Raw genomic sequence first — 12,049 nt, forward strand, 5'->3', positions numbered from 1 at the left:
GTTTCAATTTTTTCTTGTGCTGCAGCAACATAATCCCACACTGGACACCTTAGAAAAAAAGCCTTTCATTGGATTCATTTTATTTAGCAGAGAAGAAATCTTCTTTTAATTTTTAATTATTTTTTTTTATCAAACTTTTGTGAGGCAAAATGATTAGCCTGAATTGAGCTGATGTAATCAAAGACTTCCTCTTTCCTATTGGGTCGATCTGAGTGAGGAAGGCCTATTTGTTTTAGACGCTGACCACTAGGTGGAACGACAGCCCGTTTCTCCTTTTGCTACACACAGTGGAGACAATAGTCAGAGGAGTAAAAATTGCAGTAAAGAGTGACATCTTGATGTCATCAAGTCTCCATGACAACCACTTTCAAATCAGATGCGTGGTGAGAGAAGCCAGAAAAAGATTTCTCTGTCCTGCCATCACGAACATAAACACGTATGTGATGCTGCGCGCCTGTTTTGCTCTTCCAAAGGCCCTGGGAACCTTCAGACGCCATGGTAACATGACCTCAATGACACCGCATGAAAAACTGAAAGTGGGTCATCAGTGGATAGTTCAACAGCATGATGATGTGCAAATATTACCAAATAAACATAAAAATGGGCAACCATGCACAATTCAACCAACTCCCATCCTAAACCTGTGGTCTGAGCTGAGGCGACGAGAGCAATGCATGGACTAGGCCACTCTCTCTGAATGCTCCATCCTGCTGATATGAAGACAAAGTTCTGTTCTATTGGCAAGTGTGATATTTGCAAACTATTAACACTATAGAGTACCAACAGTTCTGTTACTTATTCCCCACAAAGTTCCTAAATTAAAGGTTGGATTCACATGGAAATAAATTCACATTTAGTGAATTTATTTCGAGGCCTGGTGAATATTTTTAGAAGGGCTTCCAGTAAATGTGGCCAACTCTGTTGCGACATCGGACCCGCCTCACTGTTTCAAAGTGGTTCTGAAGGAGCAGACTGTTACCTTCAAAGGAAGGTTCTGCTGTTTCCTACTCAACAGGTCAGGTCTTCTTTACAGAGTTCATGTTTTCTTCCGTACATTTGCTGTTTCCTCTGCCTGAGCTGTGAAACATCTGACTTGTCTGTTTTTATCCTTTCTTTTTTTAATTTATCAGTCGGTGAGTCTCTGCAGCTCCTCGAGTTACCATGGACAAAGACTCAGTCTGGTCTTGAGTTGAAATTAGAACGGTCTAAAATCAACCTTAAAAAGTTTTTTACATGCAGTTTGTTTTAATAAAGAGACTCAAACAGTGATTAGTTGAAGTTCTAGTGCATGCTTATTTGTGCATAGAAACAGTACTGTATTTGCTCGATGTAGCATTCTAAAAGAAGGACATTACTCCTGTATGCAAATGACCGCAGCATAAGAAACTCTGCCCACCCTACTCTGCCTAGCGACAGGACCAGGTCTGCTGCAGACGGACAGACCAGCAGCTCTGCTCCAAGCAGCTGACCGGGTCACCTCCGGTCTCTCCTGCTCTGGCTCTGTGATGGGATCATTTAAGAAACAAAAATTGATGATGCATGATATTATGACTTCTAACTTTAAAGTGTTTTGGTTCCCCTTTTGCACCTAAATCAGCCCTCACACTTAAAGTCATAGCCTCCACTGCAGCAGCGGAGGTGTGTGTTTGTGTGTGTTATCTGGCACCAAGATGCTAGCAGAAGCTAACAAGCAGTGAGATGGTTCCTGTTTGTCCAGTTCATCCTGCTGAGAGACGACAGAAAGCAGTTTTCACCGCAACTGGTTTGGAAAAATATTCAGTAAAATACAATGTGCTGTGTGTTGTGAAATTGGTTGTTCAGAGCAATGGGAGCTTCAGTAGCTCGTCTGTCAAATGTCTAGTGCTAAATTTGGGATTACTAAAGGGAACACGCCCTAACAAAACCCCTGACCCCAACCCCTCTTCTAGAGACCTGTTCCTCAACCCTGGCTGCTTGTAGCATATGTTGAGAATTTAGAGGTAAAACTGAATTTAAGCTCAAAGCAAAGAAAATGTTCAAGTATGCTTCATTTAAATAACCTGAAATATAATTACAAAAGACAGAGGATGCCCCGTGGCTTCAACATGGGCCCTAACATCCCTAGATCCACCTCTGCACATGAGTTCAAGTCATAGTTTCTCCATTCAGTCTTTTCTAGTTTGGAGTCATTTTACGTTTAGGAAACAGGAATTTTTGGAGTTTGATCCGATTGTTATTTTGATGATTATCACACATGCTTTCGATTCCATCAGGGTGTTTCCTGCTGTGTGATCTGACCCGCTCTAACCCAACCTGACCCGATCTGCCACGGCATCTCCCAGGTTAGCAGCAGCTGGGTGACACAGCTCAGGGTGTGGTTTGGGTTGCAACTCAGGACCACGCCTCATTCTGCTCACGCTCCACTAGCTGGGCTACACTTCAGTGCTCCACACGGCAGAATGACCTGATGGGAGCTTTCTCCAGTGAAAGGTTTTTTATTCTGTTCAGTTAATAGGATGCAGGAGTGAAGAAGCTGCTTCTACTTCCAGATAATAGAATGGAATTCACCAGGTGTTTGTTCTTTAGCGCTATGAACAGTAAAAGTACTTTGAAAGCTGATTCTCACACTTTAATCCTGAAGGTGTGTGTGTGTGTGTGGGGAGGAGGGGGGGGGGGTTGCATTTGTTTCCAATACCTTGTGGGGACCATTTTCCTGACATATACTACGTTGTGGGGACCAGGCTTCGGTCCCCACAAGGGGAAACGCTGTTTTTGGGTCAGGGGTCAGATTTAGGACTAAGTTGTGAATTGAGTTTTGTTTAGGGATGTAATGGTTAGGGTTAGGATAAGGGTAAGGGTAAGGTTTAGGCTGTAGAAATGAATGGAAGTCAATGGAAAGTCCCCGCAAAGACAGCTGTGCAAAGATGTGTATGTGCGTGTGTGTGAGAAAGGATCAAGCTTGTGGTTCTACCTCCACTTCTTCCAGTCTACACGTTGTGTTCTCCGCATTGACAAGAATTTAAATATTGCATATTTATCTCTGTACTAGCTTTGTCTTGTTTTTTCTTCTCTTTTTGATTTGTGCATGGAAAAGATACAAATGACCAAAAGCAAATTATTTGTTTTACTCTTTTGTTATTTCATTCAAACATTTATTAGGACGCCGAGTCTGGGCTGTGTTTATGCTCTATAAATATGGATTATTATTTCTTACACACTGCCAGGTAGGTGTGTTCTTCCTGGCAGTGGACAGGGGGCCGTCTGAGTGCAGCCACCCCTCCCTGCGGTCACAGCTGTCAGCTTTCTCTTCTATCAGGTCAACACACTTTTACTAGTAATGGAGTCTCTGCGAAGTAGTCTGTAAGACTTTCTGGGTAAGACTTCCCTTATGAGCTATTCTTTCATTTTCTAGAAAACTAAAAGCAGAAATATTAGAACAGGAAACATGTTTTTCCACAGAGATATTGATCCACAGCGAAACAAATTCATCACTCAACTGCTACATCTTCAGGTTGCCTCATTGGGAACCAAAGTATCATTTTACAAAAGAGACAAACGAAAACAAACAAACAAAATAAAATATACAAACACAGCGACAAAACAAGTTATTAAGAAGTTTGACTATGAAATAAGCTAATAAAATATGAGTTAAGAACTAGAAGATTTTTCTTTTTGCCATAAAGTTATTTGAATTGTCCCAAAGAAATCAACTTGGAAAGCTTCAGATCATGACATAACTTCATCACTACTTGTTTTCTCAAAATGTGTGCGTTGTCAGAAATCTCTATTTGAATATTTTAGAGGTAAGCAGAGACCAGCTAAGAGCTGAAAATAGACCTGTTCAGACATGATGGTTGTCTGGTTAAAGTCCAGATAGAGAACCCATGATCTACTTGATACTTTTAGACATAATGGCATCATTATTAGAGCTGTTATATGTGGCCAGACACAAGTGCAGTAGCAGTCGTACACTGTGACGAAACTGGAAAAAAAACATTAGTCTTTGTCAAGTTCATTCAAGTGCTCAGTTTGAGAAATCCCTAACAGATGAGCAGGACCCAAGTGAAGCAGCTCACATCAGCAGTCATGTGTGACCCATCCATCCGTTACAGAAAAAAACTACAAACAATGAAGAAGAAATTAACCTGGGCCAACAAATGAAAAACATGAACCTTTAATCAGCATGAGATGGAGGTGTGATTCTATGGGATGTTTCCTGTTTCAAACATTTAACACTCTTATTCTCTAAAATGTTGGATCTTGGGTCTCCATGTTTTCCTTCTGGTTGAGTTTTACTGACGTAGAGTGATGACTTGCTGAGTGAAGCCCACAATCAGCAGCTTGACCGCCGTATCCAGTAGTAACTCACTCTGTGGTTCCTGAGAATATGATGTGGTATTGACCAGAACAAGGAGTCTAAACACGACCTGCAGCACTTCCTGTTCAGATAGTTTAAAACCTTCCATCAGCCCTTAAATACTCATTCTGTGTGACACATTTCTAGATGACTAATTCTAGTTGAAAAATCCCTGACGTCAAAAACGTGTACTAATGATGAGTTACTGTTCATCTGACCCTGAGTCAGTTTGTGACTCTGTAGCGTGGTTTCCTCTGACTTACAGTTTCATTAAAGCTAATCTGCATGAATGCATTAAGAAAATCAATAAATGTTTGGGGGGTTTTATATAAACTACTCTGAACTTCTTGGTTTTACTTTGCTCTCAGTGTTTTGACTGCAGTCAGGCTTTTTGGTCCTGATCTTACTGGAAGGTGATTCTCCGACCCCAGAATAATGACTTTTTCCGGTCGTTATCTTCACGGTAGGTGGAGCTCTGCCCACAGAGTCAGGCTTTTTGTTCATCTTACAAAGATAAGATAAGCCCCCTGGGTCAGCTCTTCTGTCCTGGACTTAGCTCCATCCATCGTCCCATGAACTCAGGTTCAACCCCCCAAGCCTAAACATCACATATTGCAGTTCAAACTGTGGCAAACTGGATAGCTTATATTTCTCCATGGAGGTTAGACTCAAGGTCAGTAGATTCTCCCACCTGAGCTGTGGCTCTCTGAAGCTCCTCCAGTGAGCTTCAGGTGCAGCAGCACCTAACCCTAACCCTACTCTAACCCTAATCCAAGACATGCTGGTAGATTTACACTTTCCATTATGGCAAGATGGATGAATGGATGTTGAATGGTTTTAGATCCTAACCTGCCCTAATGTTGTTCTCATCATCCTTCTGCTTTAAAGTTAGTTATCTGCTGTTTTTTATTAGTCTGTCACACTCAAACCTGACTAAGTACATTCAGGACAAGATGTGACACATGTCAAGGCCTCAGGGGTGTGAATACGTTTTCCTCAAGATGTGCTCATCAGATGAGGTCAAAGTCTAAATATATCAGAACAGACATGCGTCCTTTGCTGGGTGGTTTTTAGCAGAAAGAGGAAGTGAGACGGGCCGCTGAAAGCCCCATGAGCCATTCAGCTCAGTCCTTCCTCAGCACAATGAGAAGGGGAAGTGTTCGCAGCAGCACAGTTCACTTAACTTCAGCCTGAAAACAAACGGAGCCCAACAGATCCAAATTCTACAGGTAGGACTTCTGCTTCTCCTTCAGATTGTTTATGGTCGTTTAAAAGATTCCTGACCAAAGTCTAGATTCACTGTTTTGTCTTTATATAGAAACATGTTAGATAGAAATTATAAGGAACGTGTAAACCAGTGTTTCCCAACCCTGGTCCTCAAGGCACACTGTCCTACATGTGTTAGAGGTTTCCCTGCTTTAATGTGCCTGATTCAACTGATTGCAGTTCAACAAACGCCTGTTAATCAGTCATCAATTGAAATAAGCTGGACTGAAGCAAGGAAATACCTAATACGTGGAGGGCAGTGTGCCGTGAGGACCAGGGTTGGGAAACACTGGCTGTAAACAATAATGAAAATGTGAAAATGCAAAAGAGACAAGTTAAACAGAGATGTTAAAGATGGCAATGGGAATTCTTTAGCTTTAAATGTCAAAAAACAATTATGATTTAAAAGAAAATGGGTTTAACAATACCTCTCACGTTGTCAGCTCATTAGAGATTAGATAGATTTTACTCTGAAGATAAGCGTTTAGAACCTTTTGAGTTTTGGAGAGGCATTTTGTTTTAAAATCTTATTTATTCCCACGAAGTTAAAAACATATGAAACTCTTTTGGGTCGATGGAGTTTGGGCAGAAGCTGGTGAAGCTGTTCCTGTAAACGAAGGCAGAACACAGGAAGTGAGATGCGTCACTCGCCTCACTGCTGTTCGGCACAAAGAGAACAGAATGTGTCAGAAATGAGAGAGAAACTAATAAATAAATGATGAGATCAGATGAATTCTGGACTTTTCTTTCTACATCAGGAGGAAATGTTCATATGTGTGTGTGTGGGTGTGTGTGTTGGTGTGTGCGCGTGTGTGTGTTTCCTGTTACAGGTTCCATTAGCAGAGTGTCACCATGGCTCAAGGCTGCCTCAAGTGTTTAAAGTACACCATGTGTGTCGCCAACTTCCTCTGTTTTGTACGTATGTCTCAATCACATCAGTCGGTCTGGATAACGTTGTCCAGCTGATCTCATGTTCTCATCTCAGCAAACAATCAAGTTTGAATGTTTTGATTTACTTCAGCTGAAATCACAGACTCTAATCAGCAGCGTTTTATACTTAGAAACATGGTGAGCTGTATATCGTGATAATCTGTGTGTGTGTGTGTTTGTTCTCCCTGCTGTTAGGTGTGTGGAGTGGCGGTTCTGAGCTTCGGTGTGTACCTGATGGTGAATTTTAACTTCACTGCTCTCACCCCGTCTCTGGCCAGCCTCAACATTCCCAGCATGCTGCTGATCAGCGGCATCATCATCACCTGTGTGTCCTTCTTGGGGTTCCTGGGGGCTCTGAAGGAGAACCGCTGCCTCCTCATGACGGTAACACACACACACGCACACACACACACACACACACCCACGCACACACACACACACACACACACACACACACACACACACACACACACACACACACATAGTGTGTCTTTATATCAGCACAAGGACGTTCATTGACTTCCATTCATTTTTCATTCACTTCTGTAGCCTAACCCTGACCTTTACCCTAAATCTAACCATAACCAGTACCATGCTTAACCTAACTTAACCTAGGCTTAAACTGAACTCAATTCACATCTTAATCCTAAACCAGGGGTGTCCAAACCTTCTGTCGTGAGCCAAAAATTTCAAATAAAAATGACTAGGGGGGCAGAAAAATGTCATATTCTTAATAAAACGTATATGGTGATGCTATTATTATTATTTTTTACCAACCTCATAATGTAACAAGTTAGTTAAACAAATTAAGTAATCAGATTTTTTTATCGGAAAGAGATGCATGAACTATTGTAGAGCCAAAACGTTCCTCAGATTTCTCTTATTAAAAGAAACATTTGTCAAATATTTATTGAAAAAACAAAACAAAACAAAAAATGTAGAATTTATGCCACTCTGTGTTTGGAATTGGATAGATTTTGTTCTTGCAAAAGAAAGCTAAAAAGTGGTTATGTAAAGATTAATACTTTGTATTTGAATAAGATTTCCATTTGTCTCTAATCTTTCTGCCCCCCCCCCCCAAAAAAAAAAATTCCATTTGCATCAACCACCTGTGCTGGTGATTAAATTTGTATTATTCTTGAATTGTAGTCAGGGGGCTCCACAAACAGTCCAAGGGCCACAAATGGCCCCTGGGCCACACTTTGAACACCCTGTCCAAAACCTAACTCCTAACCCAAAAACAGCACTTCCTCTTATGGGGTCAGGGCTTTGGGTTCCATTAGGAGCCGTCTGTCCTCACAACGTTGTATTTGTTGGAGAAATGGACCTTATAATGTATAAAAACAAGACCACTCTCTCTCACACACACACACACACACACACACACACTTAAAAGGGCGGCAGTTAAAGGAATATTTCAGACTTTTGGAAGTGGGGTTCTGTGGCGTGTTTGTTAGCAGCTAGTTTAGTGCCTTGACTTTGTATAAGTACAGATGAATTGCTTCACCAATGGAAACAGGAAGCGATCCACTCAGACGGAGCAACAGGAGCGCCGTCTTTGGAAACGTTTCCTGTTGTGGAACTAAAAAGACGGATTTCAGCATTAAAGCTAAAACTTATTATTCTATCACAGCGATAACGCCCTTCAACATAAAAGCCACTACAAACTTCTGGGAATAGTGTTACCAGATTTCAAGGGGATTGAAAAATTTACAACACAAAAATAAACAAACAAAAATTAGCCATGAGAAAATAAAAAAGTAGTAATAACAGTAATAATAAAACAAATACACCATATTACAGTTCTTAAATGGCAGTCCTCACTGTCATTTAAGAACTGTTCAGAGTGTGAAACAACATATGTTGCTGTATGATACCAGAACAATCCGCATAACTAGAAACCCAGAAATAGAATGATTCCCTCTTTCTAGATGAATGTGAGCAGATGTCAAATATTTTAAATCAGTCAACATAAGAAAAATAACCTCTAGATGAGCTTAAACAAACATGTCTGAATCCACAGAACTCCGTCTATTCTACGTTCCTTCCAGAGACTTTATCTGGTGAAACGTCTGCTCTAGTTTTTACTACAGTAAATGCAGGGAAAAGGAGAGGAGAGCATGAAGCCAGGAGAGAAGCCTGGTTCCTGGAAGAAGTTTCTGCAGTCAGCACATGTGGTTCACACCACATGTGCTGACTGCAGAAAAGTAGTAGAAAAGTAACTGAACAGAACATCAACCATTTAAAATTTAAAAATTAATCATCAACTGGACCAAAATGTAAAGTCAATGTTGAAATTTAGTATTTTAAAGACCAGAATGAAAATAATTCAAATAAATATTATAACTACAAAATAACAAAATCAGGTAAAAGAGACATTTTTCATAATCAGTTTCTCTCAATATAAAACCTATGAAACTTTAACAAAAACTGCAGGTGTGTGTCTGGTGAAGCTCAAGTTAAAACAAGCTTGTTCTGCATGCAGCCAGGATCCAGACATTTTACTCAAATAACAGTAGCAATACCTCATAATAAAATGACTCAGGTAAAAGTCAAAAAGTACACTGTAGTAAAAATTCTCCTCAAAGTACTTTTTTGGAAAAAAAAGTTACTCAAGTAAAAGTAACTAAAGTAACATGTCTCCACCAATCTTCTGCTTCCGGAAGAGTAGAAAGAAAAAACATGAGAAGTCTGTTTTAACACTTTGTTACAGGAAACATCAAAAGGTGAATCCAACATTACACATCACCCTGACCACACTATGTCCATGACCAAACATGGTGGTGGCAGCATCATGCTGCTTCACAGCAGGGACAGAGTCAGCAACAATGGGGCAGGGGGAGGGGGGGGGGGGGTAAATACAGGGGAATCCTGGAAGTATAAACCTGTGCAGATGTACCTGTTTCTTGAACTGGACCCAGTCATTCTGGCCCCACTCTGACCAGCTGACTAATATTTATCAAAGTGAAGATGGTTAAAAGAATGCAGATAAAATATTTGACCTTTCAACCAAAATCTACTTTAAATATGGAGATAACCTCAGTAAGATGTTTCTGTCTAAATGAAAGTCTTGCCACCTCTTCACACCTCACAGATGTTTAGACTCATTTCTAAATAAAACATTTCTTCAATTGTTTTCAGTTGTTTTTCCAGCTGAAAACCTGAAGACATGGGCAGCACTGACCACTACATGCCAGGCTAGCTATATATTTGTTCTATTTGAGATGAGAGCTTAGCTTAAGCCTGGACCAGCTAATCCTAATCTATGTGAAAGTAAATCTGTAACATTTTACTCTGGTCTGTGTTCAGTAAAAGTTCAAAGTTTTGCAGCTTCACAATGCTAGGTGTTGCTGGTGTCGTTTCACACAGTTCCTGTTGTGTGCGGTGATGCAGAATGTCTTTGCTTCAGGACTCCAGGTCGTGTTGCTCTGACATTGTTCAACTTTTGAGTTGAGTAAAAGTGCAACGGTTTGTGTCGACAGTTTTTCCTGGTGATCTTCATTCTGATGCTGGTGGAGCTCACAGCAGCATGCCTGATGCTCATTTATGAGGCCGAGGTGGGTCTCCAGCACCACACGCATTGCTTTGTTCATGACCAGATCACACTGAAGACTAAATGCGTCTCTAACATCTCCGTTTAGATTGGCGACATAGTGACAAAGGATCTCAACAAAGGTTTGGAAAGCGCAAGAAATAATCAAACTAAAATAACTGACTGGGATATTGTTCAGAACACGGTGAGTGGAACCAGGATTCTGCAGAGATTCAGATGTTTGCCAAGATTCTGTTTTCATGTTTTCTGCCTTTCTAACACAGTTTAAGTGCTGCGGAGTCTATAACGCCAGTGACTGGGGAAATACAATCCCTGAGTCCTGCTGTGTGGAAACATCATGTTCCTCAAGAAAGGACCCGGAGTACAAAGAGGTAGAGGAGCTAACACACATCACCTTTTAGGCCTGTATTATTGACATGATTAATAATCTATTCTTGAAATAATTTCTTGCGTGATTCACTGTTTGCAGGGCTGTTTGAAAAAACTGAAAGAATGGTTTGAAGAAAACTTCCTAACTACCGGGATCGCAGTCATTGTTCTATGCATCATTGAGGTAGGATGAACATGCAGCTTTATTCAAATGTTACTGAACTGGAGTTACAGCGAGTCGGCTCTCTTTAGCTGTGCTGAACCTGATAGATGATATCGATGTTTCCAGCCTTTAGCAGTAAGAAAAAAAAGTCACAAACTTCAGTTTTCTATGTAATTGTTGGCAGCAGACTGGTATCAGCCCTGGCAGCTACATTATTCCATATCATAATCACTATTATTACATCAGTTATGGTAGATATTTTGTGTGAGTTCAGTTGACTGAATATCAGAACAACTGTATTGTATATTGCATGTGGTTATGCTATTATTTATAGTCTAGGAGTTTTGGATTATATCCTGAGACAAAACTTTAAAGAAAATTCCTACTTTTCAGACTCAACTTCTTGATCCTTTGTTTTTAGGAAAGTTTTTAGACAATGAGATCGAGAACGTCCCTGTGTTTATATACCAATTGAAATATTTCTCCAAACTTGTGTTTTTCCATGCCTTTCCATAACTGGAAAACATTCAAATCCAGTTCCACACTTTTCCCATTTGAAATAGGAAGTCCATAAGGATAAAAATGCTGAAATCAGTGTGAAAAGTATCAGAGTGTCAGAAATGGAGAGATGTGCCTTGGTGGGCTGAACTCTGCTGGTGTTTGACTCAAGTCTCTGAAACGTGGCACTATAAAAGAGATGTGGTGATGTTTGAATAACAGGCCAAAAATATATATATTAGAAAACATGTGCATATATGTTGGGTTCATTTCCTCTGTTGGATTAACTGGTTTTTCATGTTATATGAACATGCATACTCTTAAATAAAGAAGATTTAAAAACTGTTAAAATGTAGTCAGTTTTGCTTAAAGCCTGATCTGATCAGAGTTCCCTCCTCCTACAGAGAACCAGTGGGCTCTGGTTGTGGTCCTGTGGCTCCTCAGCCTGGACCTCTTTAGTTTGGATTATTGATTATTTCCTGTTCATCCGTGGAACTCTGTGTCTGCCTCTGCAGGTCCTGGGAATGTGCTTCGCCATGACGCTCTTCTGCCACATCAGCAGGTCTGGACTGGGATACAAGTTATAAACACCTGGTGGCCTCACATCGTTGTACAGTTATAAGTCCTCCTTAAAAGCCTTGAATGAAATTTAATTTTCTTGGACATTATTAAAAAAAAAAAGAAGCTTCATTGTATAGATTTTATTATTCACCTCACATGACACCTCAGTGTGAAGTGAGCACTGCTGTTTTTTTACTTGTTGCAGTTTTTCCTGCATGTCTTTATGTTAAACAGTTTCTGATGCAGTTATTTGTCTCCGTCTCTGCTCAGCCAATAAAGTTTGGTTCACTCAAAGCTGACTCCCATTTCAGCAGCAGTCTGCTTGTTGTCATGTGACTTCCTGTCTAAGCGACCTGTGGCGGAGGCTTTAAAA

At 40.5% G+C, this 12,049-nt stretch overlaps 1 protein-coding gene across 1 annotated transcript; it reads left to right on the forward strand.

Moving 5' to 3' along the window:
- The first annotated feature begins 5,402 nt into the window (after positions 1 to 5,402).
- LOC102228626 (leukocyte surface antigen CD53-like) lies at positions 5,403 to 11,975 on the forward strand. The gene is made up of 8 exons (XM_023341961.1): positions 5,403 to 5,565; positions 6,433 to 6,517; positions 6,728 to 6,916; positions 10,015 to 10,089; positions 10,174 to 10,269; positions 10,349 to 10,456; positions 10,555 to 10,638; positions 11,631 to 11,975. Exons 2-8 carry the CDS (start codon positions 6,455 to 6,457, stop codon positions 11,700 to 11,702), a joined length of 687 nt encoding a protein of 228 aa, XP_023197729.1. The 5' UTR covers positions 5,403 to 5,565; positions 6,433 to 6,454; the 3' UTR covers positions 11,703 to 11,975.
- The last annotated feature ends 74 nt before the right edge of the window (positions 11,976 to 12,049 follow it).

This window comes from Xiphophorus maculatus, chromosome 11, assembly GCF_002775205.1.
Source record: "Xiphophorus maculatus strain JP 163 A chromosome 11, X_maculatus-5.0-male, whole genome shotgun sequence".
NCBI lineage: Eukaryota > Metazoa > Chordata > Actinopteri > Cyprinodontiformes > Poeciliidae > Xiphophorus > Xiphophorus maculatus.